The 26,448-nt window shown below is 35.1% G+C and overlaps 1 protein-coding gene across 7 annotated transcripts in view; it reads right to left on the bottom strand.

Moving 5' to 3' along the window:
• The window catches only part of LOC140768589 (increased DNA methylation 1), a 29,145-nt gene extending 3,559 nt beyond the window's left edge, over positions 1-25,586 (bottom strand). For 4 of the 7 annotated variants that reach the window (XR_012105781.1, XR_012105783.1, XR_012105780.1 and 1 more), the window contains exons 1-8: positions 21,569-25,586; positions 19,861-19,984; positions 19,584-19,669; positions 13,766-14,007; positions 10,695-10,781; positions 9,659-9,758; positions 3,784-3,979; positions 1,941-3,656 (exon numbers count right to left, since the gene is read on the bottom strand). Coding sequence is in view for 1 of the 7 variants with exons in the window: in XM_073108921.1 (XP_072965022.1) it covers positions 3,277-3,656; positions 3,784-3,979; positions 9,659-9,758; positions 10,695-10,781; positions 13,766-14,007; positions 19,584-19,669; positions 19,861-19,984; positions 21,569-24,781 (4,428 nt within the window). In the remaining 6 variants the exon portion in view is untranslated. Of the gene's footprint in view, positions 1-1,815; positions 3,657-3,783; positions 3,980-9,658; positions 9,759-10,694; positions 10,782-13,765; positions 14,008-19,583; positions 19,670-19,860; positions 19,985-21,568 lie in introns of those variants that run through there. The other 3 variants (XR_012105782.1, XR_012105785.1, XM_073108921.1) reach the window with 2 other exon arrangements.
• Between the last annotated feature and the right edge of the window lie 862 nt (positions 25,587-26,448).

The raw sequence follows: 26,448 nt of genomic DNA, 5'->3' as shown, positions 1-26,448 counted from the left end.
CAAAGTAGCAATTCATGATACGCTAATAAGGCAGATGATGATTAACAGAAAACCAAAGATAATGAAATCACCAGATCCCATGCAAAGATATAACATTCAGAGTTATTCCATCATGAAAACCATTAAGAAGAAAGCCAAGGCCCTCTACCCTTTGCAGGTAACTATCAAAGGATTGGAGTCATTCACCGTAGTACCATACAATAAGATAGGTTTAGGAAAAAGTAAATGTCAATCTGATTTAAGCTGATGTCAAAGAGTTTTGCTTGATTTTCTGAAATCAGATGTTCCATTTGCCTTTATAATAAAATTTAGTTCATTTAATGTAGTTAAGGAAAGCAACGAAAATCTGCCGGCAGTCAAATAAATGTAGTACATTGAATCTGAGACAGATGACGACAAGATATCAGTATACATGACAAGACATGTCAGAAAACAGCTTAAACCAATCCTAGCTGGATTTTACAACTACACACTTATGGCTCAATGCTCATAGCGAAGATAAAAGGATCCTGTGGAGGTATTAACAACAAATTACATTCTTTAGAATCCAAGTTTGAATTTTAATACCAAATTGATTAAGCCAGGAGGAATCAGAAACTGCCTGAGACAATGGCAGTCTCAACTCAGTTTTAATCAGATTCAGTGAACTCAGCCAAACCGTATATTCAAGCTTAAAAGCATTATTTTAGATTATTTTTTTATATTTTAATTTACGCTTGAGAATTCAGAAAGCAAGAAATATTTGTTTCTTTGAGATGGATAACATGAATTCATTAAGTTGCACAGAAAAATTTATAGACCTTGCTTAAAGTTCATGAATTTCAATAGAACATTAGGAAAGAAATAATGAAGATCATATATTCTCCTTCCTTTTAGATGCAGCTACAAAGTAATTATATAAATTCTTACAATTTTTTAAAGTAGTGCCAAACAAAAAAAATCAGATGCAAACAGCATTACCAATAAATACCATCAACTGAAGAAATGATGACCCCCAACCCCGTCAACAAAGTAAAATCATCAATCATGAGCATCTACCTCCTTATGACCAGTTATATAAAGCTAAAGATTTAAGTGAACAGTACTCTCACTAAATATTGTATCATTCAGAGCTTCAGGTCTACTTTTAATTTTTAACATGATTTATGCTTTCTACTCTTTTTCCAGATGCTAATTATTTATGCACTTTTACTCAGTGATTTAACACAATAAAATATTTCAGACTACTATACTATAAGAATATGGTCCACAAATAAATATTCTCCATATGATGCAAAGTATGAGTTCCAGTTCTTTAAATATTTTTCCGGAGATCATAACATTTTTCAAAATTCTTTGAAACTATCTAGTTGAAACACCACAACTTGGGTAAACATTGCCGAAACTGCTGAAAGCCTGAAACTATAAAACTGCACTTCTTTGTCACGATGAAGCCTAAATAAAATTGGAAATTTCTTTAACCTTTATGTTTCTTACATTAACTGATATGTTCTTCATCAATTAGAGTATCCAGACATGGGAAGCCACAAATTCTTTTAAAGTAAGCAAATAGAATTGCTTACAGATGTTAATATACAAAAGTAAGTGTATATTTATACATAAAGATAGTGTGTATATGTATATATAACACTATTTATAGGTTATACCAATACATATGTATGTATATATTAACATATATACATGTAAATGTATGTATGCAACTATGCATCAGCATATAGACATATCATATATATGTAGGTACAGAAACATATACATAAATATATGGAAACACATGAGAAGAAAGAAGATAGAAGGCATAAATAATTTAATTCTTACCAGTTACCTCTTTAACAGATAAGCTACAAATAAATAGCTGGCATCATTATTTCAAGTATACATATACATAAATGTAAGCACATGAGAAGAAAGAAGACAGAAAGCATAAATAATTTAATTCTTACCGGTTACCTCTTTAACAGATAAACTACAGATAGCTGGCATCATTATTTCAAGTAGCGTGGGTTAGAAGAGCACGATGATATGCTATAACATGCTATTTCTCTTGGCCATCCAAGTAACCCATTTTAGTCAACCTATAAACATAAAGACCACCAGCTTAATCTGGCAGCTTTTCTGTCAGCCAGATAAGAATTACATCTAAATCTTACAAAATTGTCAGACACTCCTCACTCCTTTCCTCAAATAGCCTTTTGAATTAATTAATCCCCATACAGAGCAGCAGCGAGGCAAACTGTGTCAAAAGGCCTTCCTTCCTTTACCCTGTCATATGGCCCTTTCTTGAACAGAAATTCCTCATAACCTGGCCTCTCTAAATATTCTCTCTTACTATGCTTGGTGCTATCTCAAAAATGAAATCCCCCATACTCTGGACCTCTTTAAATATCATATAACGCCAGTATCTGAGCATTTAATGCAACTTCAACGATATAAGGACGTGGAACAGATCTTAATTCTTTAATTAGCATTTGGCCCTTTACACATCACACTATGAGTAAGAATCACCACAAACCATGTAATCATAGTTAGCAGAACCAAGAGAATACTGAACTGCCAAAATAAATCTGACTTGGTCCTAGCTTTCTTATTCTGGCTCTTAGTAAAACCCAGAAACTCGCCTGGTCCAGTTAAAGTAAGAATCCAGTCCACAATATTGAAGTAAAATTGCCATAAGAACCAAAGAATCACCAGGAAGATGGTTTTGAGGAAAGCACATTTCCTTCCCATTTCCATAATAGAGTTCAAATGCTGCTGAACTCTCATCTGCCTGCTGCTGGCTGAAAAGTCAATAACCATGACTAGAGTCAACTCATAGGGCTTTTAAACTTGCATATACAATTTTCACCCAGTGCCTCCAGTTAAAGTTTCCGTTACAGAATTGCTTCAAGCTGCTGCTTGAATGTTAGGGTGACTCATCCTCATATTCATGTATTCCCAAAACAAAATCCTGCTATTTATTCAAGAGAGAAAATAGAGGAATTATTAATAAATTTCCATTTTGTTAGGTGAATGGATCACCCTTTTAGCTTCTTGAATGGTTTGTCATTGATTGGAGGCAATCTCATTATTCCAAGAAAAGTTCTCTTCTGATACGGTATATCAGCTTATCTGCCACTTACACATTGTGCGTTCACATAGTACTAAAAGGTCCATTCTTTTGTAAGTCATTTCAATGTATCAAATAAATGATACCCTGGTATGGAATTAGTCAGAGCTGACCAAATCTTGCAGGAAAGCATTGTTGATTTTTCTTAGGATTTGAATGTTGTAAAGAAAATTTTATGCTCCAACATTGCCAATAGTGCGAACCTTGGCAGCACGATTGCATCTTTCAGGACCACATAATTCTTTTTTGGAGGTGCCTGAGGAGTCATCTACCAGATCCTTGTTTGCATCAAACTCTTCCAACTTTGTGATATTTGAGTTGATGGCCGTCCAATGTTGGCCCTCTTCACCATTTGGTAAGCACTTATCATTTTGTAGTTCTGATGCATCAGAATAGCTTTTATATTTTAGGTCACTTCCTTCATAATGTTGGTGCTCATCTTTGTCAATGGCACCCTTAGCAGGCAGCCCCTCAATATCATTTTTTCTGATTTGAGCAGGCTTCCCAGAATCTTGAAAATGATCTTCTCTAGCATACAGATCAGTTTTTCCTCCTGCATTATCCAAAAAGGTTCATCGAAATAAAGATAGATGACATGATACCAGAACCTAATTTCAGCAAAAACTCACCAAGCTAAAATGGAAAATGCAGAAGGGAACTCGAGCGTTAGATAATGTTACCTGATTTGCCAGCACTAGGTTGATCCAAGATCTTTGTCAGCATTGATGTTCCAGGGAACAACATCAAGTTGATGTGATTTAGTTGCTTCTTCTCATCATCCTCAATATGCTTAAACCCAAACCCCCCTGTCCATGTATCAACCACTTGTGGAATTGCCGACAGAACAAGCATCTTGACTTTGAACAATATCAGCATCTACTTAAAATAAAACAAAAAAGGATCATGCGCATAGGTAAGTTCACATATAAAACATAAAAGAGAATTGGCTGTTACTATATATTGCTAAATGTTAGACAGAATCACATATGTCACACATGAAAGTAAATACTGCACATTCATACAAGGAATACTTTGTATTGTGCTTAGATATTTTCAATTGTTATTTCCCCAGTTATAAATATTTTGTGCATAATTCTTCCCAAGTTTACAAAGAGATTTCATGAACTACTTTCTAAGAAGCAGAATGCAGAATAAAATTACTCATAAATTCTAATAAAGCAAGGACCAGTTTGGTAGAACAATTGATAAGCCCCACCTTGTACATGAAACTCAGCCAAACATAGCATAGATAATTCTCTCTTAAAGTGGGTAAACTTGTTTCGATAAAATCTTGCTTGGATTCTAGGGAGTGAGGAAAAGTTCCATACAGGCATTGTGTCTATTCTGTGGTAGGAGATAATGGTGTTTTACTGTGGAGATGGAAAATTTGTCTGGTGGCAAACATCACTGTGATGCTTCAAAAGCTAGGAAGGGAGAGAGGCCCAATGGTCAAGTGGGCAAAATAAAAATAATATCACAACTTCAATCTCAAATAGGCAATAGAATTTTGTTTATATCTATGCCATCTTGTTGAGGTGCCCTTCTACTTCTAAAATACTAAAAAATACCCTCTACAAGAACAACAGTTATACATTTGTGACACACTCATCCAATAGCTAATACTTTTGTTGCAGAAAATCAAATATCCCGAATTCCTAGTAGTGTATTTAATTAAAAAAAAATGTAAACTAATCAATTTTTTTCCTTCGAAATATTTTTAATTATGTAAAATTCTAAAAATATTATTTAACAAATACAGAAAATTTTCTAAAAATTTAGGAAAAATGATAAAAATATAAGATAATAATAATTACTTATATATTAAGCCTAAAAACTTTTAAAAAAAGACTTACACAAAACTTTAATAAATACCTAACCAGCCTCATAAATTCCTATGGTCGTTGTCATTATAATCACCATAAGTGAAGAAGAAGAAAAATTAATATTTTACTACAGTAAAGAAGAAAAGAGAGAAAGAGACTAAGAGAGAGTATGGAAGAACTTAAAAAAAAATTCATCACAATGAAGAAGAAGAAGAGAGGGAGAAGTAGAACCGAAAAGGAAAAAAATTGCCACAGTGAAGATAAAGGAGAGAGCAAGTGGAAGAACTGAAAAGAAAAGAAAAGGAAAAAAGAATTGGCGTAGTGAAGAAAAGAGATAGTGGAAGAACCAGTCAGATCCACTATGGATATGACTCAGTTGACCTGAACAGACCGATCCTGATCCTGATCAGGATCCCAATCAGGATCAACCTATTTTTCAATCCATGGTGGTAACCAACTTGTAGCTAACCTATTGTAGGGTAAGAACTTATGCAGGTACTTTATCATAGTTGACTTGTGATGACTAAATACTAACCAACTTGTATCTAAGGTTTACATAATTTGAAATATGTATTTTTTTTAAGATAATTTGAAATATGTTTGACTAAAAGTTTTGTTGCTTTTATCTTGCAATGCATTTTCAATTCTAGATGTGCTTAATTTCACCATTAAGAGTAGCAAGTGACAAATTATGTTCTAAAATCCTTTGAGACACATGCTAGATCAAAGGCTAATCATTTCTTCGTGTAACCCATTTACCTATGTTAATTGCCATCTCTTATGCTAGTATTTATAGATCGCAAAAGCCAGATGTTCAGACTAAATACTGTTGAAATATGTGTATGCAATTGTGTGCACTACAATTAGAATCTATTTAGCAGAATAGTTTTGAGAAGTTTGTTATGCTTATCAATATTCTTGGAAAGTTCTCCAGTTTTTGCAGGTCTCACTTTTTTAGGCAAGCCACCAAATGGGAAATACAATATTTCCTATTCAACTAGGATTTCCTCCCTTTTTCCTTTTTCTCTCCCTCACAAAACTCTCCTCTCATCCATATGTACTCACCAAAACCTTATTGTATTCGGTAAGGACTCTTTCCCACCCCTACGTTTTATTCTCTCTTGCATGCAAGCACACTTGAAACCCTAGCCGCTGAGATGAAAATAAATAAGTTATGTTATGTTCCAACTTCCTAATGTATGGAGTTTTGCTTCATCCACTAGCTTGTTATGGAGAGATTATATATATATGTTTAATCAGTTTTCGTCTATTTAATATTTGGAATATGCTTCAGATTTTAGTTACCTGGCATGATCACTGAATTAGCTCAATGAACTCACATTTCGAGTAGAAAATGGATAAAATAATGCAGGGCTTAGAAACTAATTCTGTCAGATTAATTGTTACACAATGTATCCGCAGTCGTATACTCTTGTTATATTAGAGCAAACAGGTTTAAAAATCTTAGCTCTAAGAATCCTCTGGTTCTCCTTGAGATGGAGATAGAAAGTGTAATAGAGAAGTTAGAGATTGGACTAATGAGACCAGATGTCAAATGGCAATGGGTTATTTCTTGGAAAAACTGAATTGGTTGTAAAAGGAAATGTTTAATGTATCGACCATTTTGTTCAGCACAAAAAGCTAACTGAACACAACAGAAAGTGAATTTACATGTAATCTGGTAGTTAAGCTAAATACTTTTCTGTGATATTTCTATGTAAGAATGTATTGATAAGATATCATAGGAATGCATTAAAATAAATGCCTAATAGGTAGGACCAATAATTTGCCGTGTTTGCATGATAAAAGAAGTGTAATTGTATTTTTATCTTAATTTTTTAGTGCCAAGGGAAGTAAGAAAAGTTGTTGCTGGTAGTAGTCAATGGCTAGGCTATTTATAGGCGAGTTTGGAGTCCAAAAGGAACTCAGGCTTGACCTAGTGCTAGCATGAGTAAGGGTAGTAACCTCAAGTGCACATGGGGCTACCACAGATATATTGCTAGGGTGCTCAGCGATAAAGCCAAAAAGATAAGTCTATTATTTCAAAACTCTATAATTAATGCATGTAGAGCATTAAAATCAACACTCGCTTTTAACATCATGTGTAGGATGATAGTTAAATTGAGTCTTTAGCTTATCATGATATGATAAATGAGAAGCCTGACATGACATCAAGGAACCTAAATAACATGAAGATTGCAGAATCAGGAGTGAAGAGACTAGTTTAAATGTTTCATTTGATTGAATTTACATTTCAGTTGTTATAAACAATGGATTATTACTTGCTTTCTTCTTTGGAGGATCTGCAATAATTTGATGCTATTTAAATTAGTTATGTGATTCAAAGTTCGAAAAATTGGGATCAGAATTGACCTCCTAAAAAACCGATACATATCAGCCACTAAGATTGGATTATTTTTTAATTACATAAAATTCTAAATATTATTTAAAAATATAGAATTTTTTTTAAAATTTAGAAAAAAGGTAAAAATAAAACAATAATTACTCACATATGAAGCCTAAAAACTTTAAAAAAAAATACTTACTCAAAACTACTACAATGAAGGAGAATGAGAATGGAAGAAATGAATGAGAGAAAAAAATTCTGTCAAAGTGAAGGAGAGAGAAGAAGACAAAATTGCAGTGAAAAAAATAAGAGAAGAGAGCGAGAAATAAAAAGATTAAAAAAAAATTACATACTCGAGGTCGCTACAGTTTGTCAGAACTAGAATTCTACGTCGAAGAAGCAATAACTATCATAGAGAGAGATAATGAAAGAGAGTAATAATGAAAGAAGGAAAAAGAGAATGCAAGGAGGAATTCAGATCGAGTTTGGCCGACCCCACCCAATATCTAACAATGACTAGGATTGGGTTTGCAACGGGATCATTTGATCCTTCGAACCATGATTTGACTGTTCTTGGCTTCTTATTCAATAATTCTCTAATGTTATATTAGAACTTTTTCACATTTAATGTTTGTGATAGATTGTAAGGCTCGCATCCTAGATCTCATACTTGAGACCTTACCTCCCTCTTTAGATTTGGGTTGTAACAATATTCATATATTTTCATAAAAAATAAATGTTAATTCACTAACTATTCTAAAAGCTTAAGTCGTTAAAGAACAGTGATTTTTATCTTTAATGTTCTAACACCCTCTGTCACTTCAAGACTTGAGTAGTCCTAGCAAGATTTAAACTCAAGACCTACTTTGATACTATTTTAAATGACTAGTTGACCTAAATATTTCTCGCCTCCTTATGTTCACAACCCCTAATACCACACATAGATAGATGATAGATATCAAAGATGTATCGCCTACCACACTTCGAAAGAATAGATATTAGAAAATAGAAAATAAAAGCAAGCTAATGAGATCTAAATTTCTAAAATCGACATCCAAAACATTTGGCTTTGGTACCTTGTTATCTCACCAGCTGGCTCTAATATCATATCAACTCACCAACTACTCTAAAAACTTAAGGTGTTAAATAATAACAGTTTTAGTATTTTATACTCTGACAAAATATATTATATATTTCTACCAAAGATGTTAGTATCAGTCAATCCTGATACCACCCGAACCTAGTCTATTGGTTGGTTTCGAGATCGGATCGACTAGATCGGCTAATATCGTCCTGTGTCGGACCTATTTCGGTTGAATCGGTAGAGACCACCCAATATAGGTAATTGAAGTGAGTCATAGACGACCACATACCTTCTTTCATCCCCCTCGACGTAGGCGACAAGCTCCTCGAACAAATCCAATATCTATCTATCTCTCTCTCTCTCTCTCTCTCTCTCTCTCTCTCTCTCTCTCTCTCTTTTCTCTCTCTCTCTTCCCATGATAAGGAATGGGAGGGAGAGTGAATAGGTTAGAGAGAAAGCTAGTGGGAAGAGAGAAAAAATGAGATATTTTATTTGTGTGAGAAAGAAGAAGGGAAATAAAGATTGAGGATGTAGTATATATTTTTAGTTTTAAATTTTATATAGGAGTAATTTATATTTTATATATTTTATTTATTTATTTTAATTTTTTTGGATTTCTTATGTATTTAAAAATAATTTTTAAATTTTATGTAATTTAAAAACAGTATAATACAGATATCCGATATTGTGGTATGGCCAATACGTATTATTTTTCCAATTGGCCGAACCCGATTACTTGGAACCTTGATTTCTGCTAATATTAATTTCCCAACATTGAAGTAAAAGAGAAATATTATTAAATATTTTATCTAAAAACCATTTCTACATATCTCAATTTAAAAGTTACCGTTTATAACATTATAATCACTTGAAAAAAATATATAGCTAATTAGTAGCATAGTAAAAATTTGGTATGTGACAAAAGGAAACAACTACCCTTATCGCCATCCAATCTTCTACAACCAAAACCACTTTATTATCCAAGGTAATCGTTGTTCTTTCATCCTTGTTTTTTCCAACCATACACCAAAGCATGAACAAATACAAGGATTGCACAAATAACTTTACCCTCAATCCAGCATTTGTGAATTCCTTATTCTGGAACCAAAGAGGTCTAAAGAAGCAAATTAAATCTTTAAGGAGTAGTAGCTACATTACCATCATTAATATGTGCTAACTTATTGAAGACATTTTGCACAATATTAAAAACAAATCAAGGACCAAAGAAAAATTCAGTAAGACAGTGTCCACTATCTTCTTTCTATTGTGATGACAGGACTACTGTGAAAGCAGAAAGCTACCTTTTCTATGGCATCCATCAACCGTCTACACATTCCTTGGCGGCGATGCTCACTACAAGTTGCAATGAGAGGCATTTCAGCAACTGTTGTTCCATGCACCCTGCAAGGAAGAAGACGATAACTTGATAAGAACATAATAATTGTAATGAAGAGGCATATTTAAGGTGAAACCTACATTGTAGATTTCCCAATATTGCAAATTACAATTCATGCAGATTATATGCATATAATATAGGAGAAAAGTCTTGCAAGCAAATGACCCATGGGATAAGTCTTCCACCTCAGGTTCTTGGCAGGCAATGATGCACTCTGTTGTTCTTCATTACTGAGGAGGTTGTTTCCGATGCTTATGCCCACTTGGGCATAAGGTGGCAAATCTTACCTCCACAATAAGGGACACCCTTTTGCAAGTAAACACAACCATAAAACAACAAAAAGCTTAGCATTAAAAGACACATGCATGATGACCACCTAGCAAACTGCTAATCATGAAGTAGCTACTTGCCATCAATGCAATTATACCAGAACTCCGTAATGCAATATAAACGAAGTATTTGGATATTTTTCAGTTACGATATATTTTCAGATAACATATATTCTTAATTCCTTATGACACTAGTAACTTTCATACATCTGTAGGCATTCTACAGTTATAAATCTGATCATCAGAAATTACCATAATAGATGAGTTTAATTAAATCAAACAATCACATCCTCCCTTCAGTAAAATAAAACCCACCACATTCTTAAACCTACATAAGAATTCCTATATGCCCAGCCAAGAATAAATATGGGATGATTCAAACATTGACAACTCCTCTTCCCACACCAAATAACACTCGAAAGATAGGCACGAAGTCAAATACCAAATTCCTTTGACCCATGGCATGAAAGAGCAACATCTAGATAGCTTGGTAATGTATGGTTTTGCATTTCAGATAATATAGATATCTGTAATCTACTTTTAGTGAGAACCATCACTTGGTGAATTAGTTCTCCCAACAAAGTACTTAACCTAGAGTACCAAAGCATTTACCTGATGGATGCCACTGATATAACTTCATCATCCTTCTCCAAGACTACAGTGTAAAATCCTTGATAATTCAAACGAGCAAAATCAGACCTGATGTGAAAGATATTAAGTTAATGATGATACAGCAATGGAAAAACACCAATTATTGTGGCAATAGGCACACACATAAAGAAGCAACTACAACAATAAATATGAACATGTGGAGAGAACCAAAAAAATTGCCAAGTAATACTTGAGCAACTAAATGGATTGTCGTGCCGGTCGGCACAAGTCAATATATGTCGTGCCGGTGAATTATTGGCACTGATATAGGAGATTCGATATTCCATCATGGTCACATATATCAATGCGTGTTATTAGAAATTGGACGTATCTTTTAAACAAACCTAATTTGACATCATTTTGTCCATTTTGAATTTTGATACCTCTGTATATTTTGATGCTACAACTAAGACCCCCTAACCTTTTGCTCATTTCCACATATATTCCATCATTTATTTTTTATTAACATATTAACCCCTTATATATGAAAAACTTCTAAAATGTTTCTTCCGTTAGTTATCCATTAGATTTTTCTGTTAAAAATTATTTGTGAGTGTCACATGATCAATTCTAGGTCCTTTAAGAACTATTTTACTCTTATTTTAGAAGAAAGAAAGAGAGAAAAAATTGAAGATAAAATGATAATTTGATGCTTACCATTAATACCACCCGAAGGATGAGAGAGTTTCCACAGTTTAGGTAAAAGGTCAATGTGAAAACACACACACACAAAAAAATATAAAGAAGATAGAAGTGCATATAGAAATTGATAATAGTTCAGAGAGTCTTAATGTAATCATCCTTAAATTATACTTCAAACTTTAGAAATCAAAGGAAATTTTCCCCAAGTAATTTGCTCCAACTTAGAAAATTTGGAAAAATCATGAGAAATAAGCTAATTTCATATGTTACACTAATATCTAATGTTGAAAGACTTTAATTTGGTCCCTAGAACATATTTTATCGTCATACAAACGTTTAAAGATTATTTTCTGACATGTTAAGACTGTCTACTGTGCCAATGGCACTACAGGTCTATAGCTATACATATTGTTCCAAGTCAAAATCGGCATGCATCATGCCATTGGCACAATATTCTTGTGGACTATCAATTGTGAGTTGAAATAATGGCACACAGATAAAATTGATCGAGAAAAACATATTAGAAAGCAGTGAAGCCAATTGTATTCCCTAACAACAATCCAAGGAGGAGAAATAATTAAAAAGTTATATTAGCACCAAGTTGAGCTAGCTTTAGAAAGGTTTCTACTTTTCACTTGAGAGAAAACAAATATGAAGTGTTACTCCTTTAAATAAATGTAACATAATTTATGCTATATTAAGAAATAAACTGAGATAGCTGGTGATATGCAGTTTTCCCTTCGGAAAAATATACTGTTTTGTATATTGAACCTCAGGGCAGCGAAATTCTCACAAAAGTTTCACGGAGCACACATATTGTCCAAGATTTTCATTTCTTTACCTCCTAAATCTACCAACTCATTCAATACTCTAAAGATAGTAGAAAGTAAACAGGTCAAACGGTGACCGCCTACGACCCAAATCAAATGCACAATACAGAAATGATTTAATGTAGTAAAAGGAACTGCAGTAGGTACCTCACTCATTTAGCATTTCTAATCGGTAAAAATTAAAATAATATTTTGCAGTTTGCAAACATTGTCACAGAGCATCTCAAGGATTAAAAATGGACTTGATCGGAAAAAGGTGAGGCATACAATTAGATGGCCAGTCGTTAGAATTATTTGTACAGTTTTCCATAATCAGTGCCGAACCAAAAAACAGGGCATGTATACACATGAGCTTCTGACTCAACTGTGCTATTCCGGCCAATGCAAATTTAAACAATTTCAATGACACCCACTTCAAATCAGGGATGATATGCCTAGTTCTTAGTCTGTCAATAGAATCTTAGACATTGTTTAATTTGAGGCTAAGTCCTAAATTTTATTAGTTTGTCTCACTTTTTAGTCTTGATTTTTTGGAAAGTGAACTTAGTTAGATATAAAAATAAAAATTAAAAAAAAATATTAGGTTATGGAACCAGGTTATGGGTCCCTGAATTCAAAGCAAACAACGGGTTAAAGCATAATTCAACACTCAAAAGTCTTTGATAGTTTCTAGTTAGAGAGAAAAGGTTAGAAGATCTGAAACCAAAAGCCGCATATTAGAATTTATAAATTATAATTAATAAGATTATTTGGCTTTCTACATCTCTTCATTCCATTCTTCCTCCTGACTTCTCTTTCAACCAAATATGTCCTATTAGAGAGAAAAAAAAAAGAGAGAGAAGATCTAAATCCAAAAGCCACATATTACAGTTTATAATGAATTTGTTAAGATTATTTGGCTTTTCTCCATCTCTTCTTTCCATTCTTCCCCCTGACTTCTCTATCAACCCAATATGTCCTACTATAGCCTGCTTCAATATAATATAGCCTGCATCTCTTTCATGTTTCTCATCAGGTTTACATCAGTCCACCAACTCATCATAATAATTTTTTTATAATATTTTAAAACTGGGGATTGTCTCTGATTCTCTCATAATGTTTAAACATTGGAGGTTATCTCATTGGCTGACGTATACAGACATGTAAATAGGACTTTCTTTAATCTGGACATCTAATCCAAGTCTCACGGTATATGAGTGATCCTTTCTAAAAATTACCATGCATTTCTAAATTTTCTAACAACCCAACACCTGGCTATAAAATGACTAGCTAGTAACTTGCATCAGAAATTTATCAGAGTGAACATATATGCTCATAGGGAAAGGAAAGCAACTAAATTCAGAAGACTTTGGGTGTTAGCCATCAAGTATAATTAGACTTAGTTACAGAGTTGCAATATCATAAGCACTAAACCAGTTAAAGAACGAGACATGAACCTCCTTCCAAGTTGCAAAAAGAGAAAGCAAAACAGATGAATAGTCAAAAATTTGTAGAGCATTTTGATGAGCTGTAAGATCATAGAAGTGGAAAATCAGGTAAAGATAATCAGTAAAACCTTACCCTAAATTGTATAAGACATGGGGTATCATGTCTATGCCCGTTCTTGGATCAACCATTGGAAGAAAGCATTCCTCCATAATAGTCAGGGCTATTGCTAATTTTGTGTTGCATTCTGCCATCAGCGCAATTTTTTGTGCTGAGTAAACTTTTTGCTCATCATGATTGCATCTGAGAATAGTCCATGCAAACCCATCATCGAGACTGTTAACCACTCCAACCCGAGAACGCAGGCCAATGTAAATCTGCTAGCACCAGAAAAAGAAAGATGACAGTTCTGAACTAATAAGTGACATCTAGAACGCATCAACCTGATTAGAAAGAAGTTGTATGATGGTTCTCAGGAATCATGCTGGAAACTTTCAAGAACCTCCAATCTCTTTATTATGCAAGTGTTGCAAAAAGGCAGTTGGTGGTAATTTCAAGGAATGGTTAAAGAAGACAGAAAGTGAAAATTGCAACATTATCAGTGATATTTCAAGCAGTATAGTTGACCAGGGAAACAAAAGAATACTTGTACAACGCACTGCTAGTGTATGGCCATTCGCCAGAGGGAGTATCAAGTGATCTATCTTTACAGCCACATGGCACACCTTCCTCACTTCCCACAACCCTCGGAAGATAGGAAGTTAGGAACAAGCACATCCTATTACTTTTGCCTCTCTCAGTTCACAAATTTTTATGTGATCTATTCTGGACAAACTAGAACATGATGGAGATACCCAACATTCAAATACCTGGAATTTTATGCATCTAACCTACCTGGAATTGGAAGGTATGCTCAGAATGGAAGGTAAGATTTGTCATTTTAAAATACACAGAATTGCAAAGGTTAAAAAATAAGAACAACTCTTGTACCTTATTATGGAAAGTTTATTGAAGAAAGTTTTGCAATAGCATTATAAAATGGACAAATATCTTTCTTACATTCAAAACACTCAATTATCTGTCATATAAATATGAACCATGACTAAAGAAATTTCAAAAACATTGCTCCTGGAGCATTTAGCGGTTAGCCTAAACTGCAACAACTACATAGATAGCCAAGGGCCAACTAATTTTTTATAGCATTCATGCAAGTCCCTATCCTGAATGATTCTACTGGGATACAAATTTAGCATCAAATTCTAGAGGGGTAATGTGAAACATATGCTAGTTCAATTTTTTTTGTTTTTCTCAAAATTAAATTTCATTCAATCTGATCACATGTTGCTGGAAAAATGAACTGTCTCGAAGACTCCAACTATAAGAAGGCTATAAGTATCTTTTTACTTCCACTAAACTGCAGAGGGTTTCCCAGTACAAACAGTGGCAACTACAAGTACCATTCATGAACACATTAGTTCCACAGCCCATATGGGTTCTCAGAAAGCCCTCAAATTGTTTTGGGTGCTTCAATAAGCCACCAAACTTTTCCATAGGGCTTTTATTTGGAGATAAGCATATTATTAACCATTGATCAATGATCTCACAACATTAGATTCCGCCAAGACAGCATTACAGCTGTAAGGCTAACTTAGGTCAGGTATGAAACCACTACCTAACTAATTGAACATCATAATAATTAGGCGGATAAGAAGTAACCACTTTGTTGATGTGGTGCTGAAAATTCTACTCTAGTCTAGCCTTATGGTATATAATTTGTACATCAAGATCCTTTTACTCAAGGTTCGAAAAATAAGAATCAGAATCGAGATTGGTCTTCTGAAAAACGATACGTATCGATTGAATTGACCGTATCAATCGCCTGAATCGGATCAGACTTTTTTCATTACATAAATTTTAAATATTATTTAAAAATACAGAAAAATTTCTAAAGTTTAAAAAAATGACAAAATAAAGAAAAAAAGAAAGAAAAAATATGGTGCATTAAAAACTAAAAAGAAGAAGAGATTAGAAAGAGCAAGTGGAAGAAACCAATCAAAAGAAAGAAAAATTATGGTGCAATAAACAAGAAGAAAAAGAAGAAAAGATAAGAAAAAAAAAGATAGAGAGTGAAAAAAATGAAAAAACTGAGAGAGAACTAAATAAATAAAATTAAAAAATTATATATAGGAGTTAGCAAGAGTTAGATCTATGTCGCCGGAGTTCGCCGAAACTAGATTTTTCTATAAGAAAACTAATGACTATATATATGGTAAGGAGAAAAAAAAAAGAAGAGAGAGTGAAAGAGAGAGAGAAAGAAAAAGAGCGAGAGTGAGAGTGAGAAGAGAGAGTGAAAGAGAGAGTCTGGATTGGCCGATCCGGAAAACCATGTGAGTTTTACTAGATTTATATTAGCTATCTTATCAGCTTGTCAGCTCCGGTCCAGGTGTCCATACTAGTCTATTATTTGTATCCTTCAACAGATGACAGAAGAAAAACAAGCGAAGGAAAGAAAAGCAGAAGAGGAACTAGCAATTCTCACGGAAGGAAGGAAGCAGCAGAACCTTCCTCCTTCAAGTTTACTACACTAAAATGTTATTAATGATCAAGCAGAGAGAATAGAAGAGGAAAGGTGGCAGAAATCATTATAACAGCATAATATTCCTTAATCATTAAATGCAAACTAAACAAGGAAAGCAAGGTGTCAGGCAGGGAAGGTTGCTTTTCTATCTTCCTCACAGATCATTAATACATAGAAAAAAAGTTGGGATAAAGGTAATCTATCAGGGAAGGATGTGGACCATTGAGCAGAGATAGGTGATTGTATGCCAGACAAACAATAGGGGCAGCTCCAAGATTTTATTCATTATGGACTTGTCTGTGAAATCATCCTCCACAATGGAAGTAGTTCAGTTAACAAGACTATCGGTTATGTCTAACAACACAAATAGGGAAAGTTTACACTCAAGTTTCCATTTCTACATTATGGTACAGATACAAAAAAGGATTATAAACACAACTTTTCTCTAGCTATTATCTCAATGTTTCAATGATTGTTACAATAGAAGCATGTGAGTATTGAGCTTTTATCCTTTTACCAACCCTTTTAAGTAGTTGATGTAGGAATGATATATACACAAGGGCAGATATTTAGAATCCACAAGGTAGGCCTGCTATATACGCAATGATAGATATTTAGCAAGGTTCTAAGTATCAGTTTCAAGATCAGGTCGGCTGCTTGAAAAAATGATACGTATCGACCATATCGGCCTGCTTTTCAAATGTTTCGATTGGGGATCAGCTAAATCGGTCATATTGGCCAATCTATTTCAGCGATACAGATCAGGATTAGTCAATACTTCAATTCATGATATTTAAAATCCACAAGATAGGCCCAACTTAAGAAAAAGGTCCAAAAGGATATCACGTGTTACCAATTTATGGCAAATGATAGGTAATGATTGTTTTGTAGAATTAGTCAATTATTCAAAGATCTTTACTAGCAATTATTTTATAGGGAATTTTAAGAAGCACACATTACATTTGACTTATCTGTGATTCACACCGCATCTTTGAGAATGTTATAACTTGATCCCTCATTTTTCCTTATAATTTTTATTTAACACACTAAGTTAACTTGCACGATACCAACAAAAAAATATCTCGTTATAATATATTAAATAATTTATAAAATACCTAAATTACCCTTGTCTTCTTCATCCTCTTCTCTCTCATCTTCCCTACCATTCTCACCACATCATCATGTTCAAGCCGGAGGTTTAGATTCCCAAATCAGATTTAGTTGAGATGATCAGCTTACTCCTTCTTCAACGAACCTTCAATCGAAGCAATGATAGGTAGAAGGGGAGAGGGAAGGAGAAGAGAAAGAAAAGGAGGAAGATGAGGGAAGAGGAAGACGAGGGAAGGTGATGGCGACGACGATAGTGAGAAGAGGTCGTTAGAGAAAGATGGTGGAAGGATAAAGAGGAGGAGAGGTGGCAGAGAAGTATTTCAGTAATTTGGTCAACGTTAGGGTGTCAAATAAAAATTATAGAAAAAAAAAGAAGAAGAGTCACGTAAAAAATTTTCAAAAACAGGATGTGAATTACAATATAAATAAAATGTAAGATATAGTTTGCAAAATACCCTATTTTCTATTCTAAAGAGATTCCTCTAGATATAATGGGAAAGATTATTTAGAAAAGAATAATTGTTAGAAAGACGAAGGGTCAAAACTGTCATATCATAAAGGTTCAGACGTAATTCTTTTCATTTTATTTTAACATTTTCAATAACTATGATGATCGTGATTTAGGAAATTCAAAGTATTTGTAGGCACCAAATAGGGAGCGTCACTTGGTATGATGGTAACACACTTGTCATTGTTGTACCATGTGGCCCAAGGGTTCAAGCCAGGGAGACAGACTCTGCAGCAGCGAGGTTAAGATTGCACTCAATCATGCTCTCCCTAGATCCATGTACTGGTGAGAGCATCATCAACCAGAATGCCCATAGGTACCAGACTTAATAAGGACCTCCATGTAGGCCCATGAGGAATAAGTGAAATGAAATCCTCTTGATAGCTCACTTCAAGTTCTGTTTTTATGTCACCTTTGCCCTTCTTTTACCTACCTGTTAGGAAAATCTACTGGCCTTATTGACATAATATAGTAGATTTGCTTATCAAGAAGTTCCTCCTACATATCATTTTGAACAAGCATAGTTTTGATCTAATGTTGCATGAGTTATCACACAATACAATAATATTCTAATTTGTTATTTCCAGTTATTTTTCACTATAATATCTTATATAATTGTGATTAGCCATTAGCTCATTTGAATAGAAACAATCAGTCAAATGCTGGACTAGGTAAATAACAAAACTAGCTTTCATTATGTTATAAATACTAATTTAAAAAGCACTCCAGTACTCCACTATTGGAAATCTTAGTACTTATTAAATTGCCAATATTCCTAAGTTAGATCAAAATGTGAATATGGTTGAACGTGAGAGAATTTCTAAACCCAACCATATTTTTGAAAGTATTACCATAGCAAAGCACATTCTTTATTTAGTTCTCAAGATAAGTCCAGGTAAAAGTTAGGCGCTTCATTTTTCAATGTCGTATCCAATTAAGGTCAATGTAAATATCAAACAAATTCCAAATTAATTTATAGTTAATTTGGCGTAAGTTTTCTATTAGTGATTGATGATTTGATGCACCACAAAGAATTACTTTGCTTTTGTCTTTCCTTTTTTTTAAATGTTACAACAACAAAAGAAATAGAGAAAGAACTCAAGAGCCTACCATAAAAAGAAAAAGAAACTAATTTAGCAGGCAAGTACGTAGCATTTGCTTGACTTTCACTAGTATTAAACAAGGATGTTTACTGAAACAATCATACCAATCCAGGCAACTCTGCATATTAATCTAGTTACTAAGACATCTAAGTATTAGTCGATTAGAAAATGTCTAGTAGTTGGCAACTGAAATATTTAGCGACCCCTACCATTCCTCCAGATTTTCAATTTCGAAGAGCACAACACAAGGACAGAAGCAATATGATGCAGCTATATGGCCAGCTAAACAGTACATTTACCTAAAGGATGCATGGTCATGCCTGTGTTAAAAGATTCTCTGCAAGCACTGACAACCACTTTCCTGCCAGTCATACATAAAACTGGTGATACTGAAGTAATCACAACCCTGAGAAGGGGAGAATCAAATTGTTGCACCTAAAGATAGATGATTTTTTGTACTTCAACAAATAGAACTCCAGATTTCTTTGTCATTTCCTCACCTTTGAGCAAAATTAAATGCATATATGTATATTCAACATGTACCACAGGTATACTCATGGTAACTTAATGAATAATTGTTCAAAAACAATCCAGATTCTTCGACGATAATCAATCAGCAATATACATAATTCCAAAGCACTAAAATAAACATACCTCTTGACAATTTATCCCACAAAACCAAGAGTCAGATCCCATATCCGCATTGAACATGATGTTTTCCTTTATGCAAGTGTCATGATCTGGGAATGACAAGAAGCTAGGCTTAAGGAAACTTCATTTGGAAGGGAAAATTATGAGGATTTATAGATCCATGAAATATTTAAATAAGCCACAAAATTTGCAATTGCCTGTAATTATGTAATTATATAATTATGATTGAGTAAAGATTGAGAAAAAGGACAAAAGAAACCAAGCGCGCTGTGGAAATTACATTTGTGTTCACACTGAAAGCACTCTAAAATAGATAAGGAACTTGAAACCTCTTTCCCACTAACAGCATTTCCACAGTTTTGGCAAATGCAATTATGGCAATACCAACTACCTTCCGGAAACTCCTGAAAGGAAAAAGAGGAAAAGTCAGAATTTGACTTTAAATATCTTTGACACAACCTAAGATTACAAATTCATATTAGAAATATTAAAATAGGAGGAGAATAGTGTACAATTAAGTGATTAACTAATAAAATAATAGGGAAATTTTAGAAAGAAAGAAAAACCTAGCTGGTTAAAAATGGGTCCGTTTAACTGGAGGAAGTTAATTTCTGAACAAACAAAACCATCATAATGCACTTATGCAGATCAAAGAAAAGAAAAGACTAGGATGGGATAAATGAAATAGTTGGAGAACCAACCAGCATCGACGAACATAGTATTATTGTGGCATGCACGAACATGGATATCTTTTTCCATAGGAGAGGTTAAAGTAAACGTAAGATGTTGGGTCATTAATGGTGACATGATCTGAACCATTTAACTAACATGTTGATTTCAGTTCGAACAGACAAAAGAACAAATATGAACACGACCCATTTAATAATCCAGCTAAAAAGGTCAATCCATTTGTGGCCCAACTTCAATTATGCCTTGTTTAAAGGCTTCCGTTTCATGTCACGTAAGTGATTGCCACCCTTAGGGGTTTGGTGTGTGCTATCTTAGTTAATTGTATTTTTTACTATTAATTTAGTTAATTGTACATTATTTTATTCAAAAAAACTTTATATGAACCTGTAATCTAAGGTTGTGTCAAATATATTTAATAGTCAAATTCTGACTTCTACTTCCTTTCGGGGGTTTTCCAAAGGTAGTTGGTATTGTCATAATTGCATTTGCCAGAATTGTGGGAATGTTGTTAGTGGAAAAGAGGTTTCAACCTTTCAAGTTCCTTAGCTATTTTGGAGTGCTCTTAGTGTCAACAAAAATGTAACTCCAACAATATTCTTGGTTTCTTTTGACCTTTTTCTCAATCTTTACTCAAGGGATGAAGAAGTTTTGATTCTTTACCCCTAGATTTATGAAGAAGTTGCTCATAAATTCCCTAAATAAGTACATCTAATGCAAAGGCATCTTACAAATTTCTGCAACAAATATCCTAGATTCACTCACTTCTGTCACAAGATCCTAAGGTAAGACTGTCCTTATTCAAGCTTTATAAACCTTCGGAAGAAACCAAGTAAACCATGGCCTCCTTCATTCCAAAAAATTAATGTGTATTACTTCTTTCCTTCATTTGTTGTCCATCTAAATCATGAAGTAGATGCACTAATGGTCCTTTTTTACTAAAACAAACATGCAGAATTAGCTATTTGAAATCCAGATCCTTCAATTTTTCTATACTTAACAGAGTGACTTTGGTATGTAGGTTTCTGCTTTAGAATAAAATAAATGCTCAACTTATTTGCAATATATCCCCACTTTCATGAAATAATATGAAACTTTACTCAACCAATACTATAGTACTGTAGCTATTTCCTTTTACTATATTCAGCAAAATTACCAGATGAAGAGTATGATTACACTAGCTGCATAAAAACTCAGTTTTCAATTATATATAGGAGATTGCTGGAAAGGTGTGACTTACAAATAGGAGAACATATCAGATAACATTTAATGCCATAATAATTAAAATACAGGCAAAGTACCTGTGTAGCCAAGCATGCCAGATGGTAAGTAGATGGGCAGCTATCACAGCATAGTAACTCACCACCGTCACCACAAACTCCACAAGTGTCATCATTTTGATCCATCCCTTCAACCTCCATAACTCGCATGCGACCTTTCCTGGTTCTGTATTCCGCAGACCAAGCCTCAAGCTGACATAGAGTGAATGATTTGCCAGACTGAAGAAAAAGATTTAAGGAAGAATTTTGGAGCTTTGAGCCGGCATGAGCTTTAAAATCAGAAACAGAGAGGACATTGGTGCAGCAATTACAAAGAATTCCATCCCTAGTGACCCATCCATCCTTGATGACTGCATTGTTCTTCAGATTCCAGTATTGCACAACATCTTTCAGAGAAACAACGCCCATCTCAATCAACCACCAGAGCATGGTTCTTCCTCCTGAAGTGGATTGTTTCCTATCCAAAGTGGTTTTTCCACCTTTTCCAGAAGTATGCAAGAGCAACTTACGACCAGAACATTTAAGTTTTCTCACTGCTTTTGGTTGTGTGGATTTTACATTTGAAGAAAATTTACTGCAGGAGGTAAAATCTTTGTTTTTAATGATAGCAGTGATCAAAAGGTCATCATCATTGACATGCAACGCATGCGGTCTCTTCCGCCCAATTTCTTTCCAAGATTCAAATTTCTTAGTCTTGGTACACTTTTTAGCATTTTGTGCTTCAGGAAGAACACCAGTGTTAAGATCCAACACATCAGCTTCATCATTGTTCCCATGTGATTCCTTAGGAATGTGGCTATCATCTGAAGCAAGAGAAGATTCCTCAAAATCAGGATCTTTATTCTGGTCCGTCAACAAAGAGGCCAATGTCGGTTTGGATCTGGTCATAGAGGTTGCTTTTCTGGCAATTGAGTTCTTTGGTTTGTTGATTTCCCCTTTTGTAGGTTCCATCCATTGTTTAACTTCTTGACGACCTGATATTCTGCACTCACCAATGCTTTCGCAATTTAATCCATTTGATTCAATTTCTGATATTTTCTTGGACTTCTTACGTGACGTTTTGACAGAATCATTGTTCGGCTTTGCCGCAGACGATTCTAGTTCAGATTTTGAAGCCTTAAGGTTCACACCCTTTTCAGCTGTAATACTACTCTCCATGCCAAAGTCAACCCTCAGATTAAGTTCTTCCTTATGCACTGAATAAGCATCCTCCCTGATGCTGGTTCTTGTAGAAACAGAAGGAATATTTCTTTCTAATCGTGGAGCTTTTTCAGAAGAACTATTCCAGGAAGCTTTTCGACAAACAAGCCCCACTTTCTTTTTGGGAGAAAGGAAGGTCTTCCGCTTACTTTCTTTAACAGTGCAGGATATGCAAGCACAAGCAACTTTAGCAGGCTGCAAATTTGGAGATAGTGAATCAGAATCAGGAATTCTGGCTGATAAATCATTTACAGAACTATCTGGATATTTGCTGTTAGCATCTTTATGTCCAAAATTAAATTTACTGGCTAGCCCAATTGTTCGATTTTGTTCAGTAGCTGACTCCTTGGAATCCTTATTATGCAAGCACTTGGCATCATGTAGTCCCCTATCTATATGCCTAACATGGCTGTTAAGCCTTTCATGTGTCTCACTACAGCAACAAACCTTCTGTTTTACATGCCTAGATTCACGCCTGCTCTGCATATCATGGCAATGTTGCAAAGCCTGGTGGCTGGTAGAATGTTCAGTCATTCCTGTCTTACATTTGAGTTCAGAAGTTGATAGCATAGCCTGAGTGGTGCAACTGGATGAGTACAGGTTGGTTAGTGGAAGGCAATTATCGATTTTTGTCCTTTCATCCTCTGACATGATGCTTTTTTTCCCACTAATTATAAAGGTAGAACTATTGACAGCTTTAAGGATCCTTCCCTCTCGCAGGACACTAATTTTCTTGTTAATGCACACCACAGCCATGAAAGGATCAAGAAACTGCCATCGCTGCAGAAGAGAAAGTGAGGTTTCTGTGAGCTGAATCTTCTTTTCAATGAATGCTAGTGTATCAATGAGATCATTCCAAAAGGTGTCAATATCTGCCCATTCCCTTCCATTTTTATCCTGTTCTGAATCCAATGAACTGGCATATAATCTTTGGCCACATGCCTTCCAAGCTTGAGAGAGTGACGTAACGACAAGTCCTTTTTCAGGTGCTGTGAAATAAGAAGCCAGCTTAGCCCTATCATTCCTTACACGAGGATCAATTTTCCAGCCTGCATCCTGCAGAAGGTCATGTGCATGTGCACGTAGACGGTCTGGAAGATCCCTAATAAAGGCTCTGTTTGGGGCAACCTTGGCTTTGTCAAAGTTCATAATACTGTACTCCTGCAGACTTTGGTTCATGCTAGTAAGAGTTCCAGGCATCTCTATGGGGGAAACAAGTGCACCAGGTACCAAATGCCCGGAAGCAAAGCTCTCCTGGGAAATAGGAGACATGACAGATTTAGCATCAGTGGTTTTATTGTCGTATTCCGTGACTTGATATTTGTCTTTAATATTTAACTCCACAAAATCATCAGCATCACTTGTATCATCCCCTTCTCCCTGTACATTTAGTGGATAATAGTTAGATGAAATACGTTGGCCACAAGTTTCCACTACAAGGCATGATTGACTTTGGCAAATGTGGAGAGGAACTTGCTGGAGAACATCTGAACTAACTTTTGTGGACTCCAAGTTGACCGAGCCATAATTAGTCATATAATGTCTGTTATCTTCATTATTGTAGCTCAACTGACCAAGGGATGATAATTTTATCCGCTTGGTGACAGGGTCATGAGCATCTACTCCAGCCCAAGAAGAAGAGCTTTCTAAGATGCACTCTGATTGACCTTGTTTTCCAGGCCTTACCCTTGCTCCCTCAGAATATTCACCAGGTGGATCTCTAATGGAACAGTAACTAATCAAAGCTGAGCTCTCACTATTTACATTCAACAATGGTTTTGAATGAGTGGTATCATCTGATTGAAAGTTTGATGCTCTTGAAACACCAGAACTATTACTTCCACTGTTTGCGTTATTTCCATAAAAGACCTCCATAAATATCTGATGCTCTTCCCTCGAGCCATCAAATCCATCTTCAGCAATACCCGCAAGTTCTTCTTCAAACAGCATTCTCACGGTTCCCTCTTCCTTGCATGTCTCTTCATCTTTCGACTTCTCTTCCACCATTTCCAAAGAAAGTGGTGGAATCCACATAAAAAGTACCACAATTGAGAAGAAATCAATTTTTTTTAGCAAATGCAGTTAGATAACACCCTCGATCTCTGGTTGGGGGTCCCCAAAATGAACCAGAAATCCACCAAGAGAGAGAGAGAGAGAACACAAAGGAGAAGATCAGATTTTTCTACCCACAAACACCCAGAGGAATCAAATTCCAACCCAAATTTCCAGGAGATCTCCCCAATGTTCAAAAGAGAGAAGTAACTATAAAACCATAAGCTTTCTCCCCACCTTTGCCCTGCCAGGAAAAACCTCGATCTCCAATGACCAGAATCCCAACACACTCATAGCGATCGACCATTACCAAGATCCAACAGAGGGGATCAAAAATTAAAAAAAATAAAAATCCAAATAACCACCACCAATTTAGGTTCTTGATTCCTTCAAACTCCAACCTCAACAATTCAAGAGGCTGGAATCATCTCCGTGATCGCCACAAACGAAAAACTTAACCCAAAAAAAAAAGAACCCCCAAAAATCACCGCAAATGCGCGAACAAAGCCGAAGATCGAAGGCCAAAGAGACTCATCTTTACAGAGATCGCCTCGCGAGACTCCAGACTCCGGACTCGAGCCTCAGCCTCCTTCCCCTTCGCCTCAGCCGCGCCTCTTCTCCGGCCAGACCGCCTTCCCGAGACGCTTCTGAATTCGATGCGGGTTTAGGGGAGGAGGTGCGCTCTCTCGACTTCCGTTTCGGACAAGCTCAAGGCGAGAAAGGCGACGCCTTTCACCTCCTTTTTAACCCCCCTCAGATGCCTACGAAGCAATGTGGCACAAAAAGGCCAAGTTTGGTAACTCCCTTGTCAGAAAACAAACCAATCACTGTCAAGCTGCAGAAGAGTTGGAGGTGAGCGAGTGAGGAAAGCGTGCTCTCTCTCTCTCTCTCTCTCTCTCTCTCTCTCTCTCTCTCACCCAAAAGGATGTGTGAATTATTTTCCATTTGGATATTCTTTTCTTTTTTGTTTAATTTATCAAAGATAGTTCGAATAGAAATGAAGTTTTGCTTTAATTGCTTCGTAATCTTTTTCGTTATCTTCGTGACGTGTTGCTATGTCGTTCAATTCAGGTATGCAAGCTTTCAGGTTGAAAGATTATATTCGCCGAATTCGGTGCTTATTAATTCACAAATCTGTTATTTAACTGGAAAAAATAAGTTCGTAGACTAATAGTTTATTTAGGTTTAAGTTATAACTTGATGCATTAGAATAAGGAGGGGGAGTCGGCGATGCCCTATGACAAATCTAACACTTGATTGAACACACGTATTAAATTATAATTAAAAAAATATTGAGCAAGTACTAAACAAACATGCACTCATACAGAAAATCAGGCGAAGAAATGACGGTAGACTTGGAAGCAATCCTTTCTCTTGCCAACATTAGTAGCCTTGAATGAGAATGCAAGTGTAAGAGGACTAACGTCGTGTGGCTCCAACAGGATCATAATAAATTTAATCATCAAACTTGCACAACAAGATAGACTAAACAAAAAGAAACAAAATATGAAAACCCCACAAAATTGACAAAAACTAAGATTTGGAGCAAGATAGTGGCGATAGCAATAGAATTGATGGCAGCAACGACGGTGCAAGACAACGACAGAGATAAGAAAAGCAGTATTTGGCGGTGCAAAAGGGCAACGGAG

The sequence above is a fragment of the Typha angustifolia genome, chromosome 10 (genome assembly GCF_048772165.1).
Source record: "Typha angustifolia cultivar Huaian chromosome 10, ASM4877216v1, whole genome shotgun sequence".
In the NCBI taxonomy this organism is placed as follows: domain Eukaryota; kingdom Viridiplantae; phylum Streptophyta; class Magnoliopsida; order Poales; family Typhaceae; genus Typha; species Typha angustifolia.
This window is presented reverse-complemented; position numbering and strand designations above follow the sequence as displayed.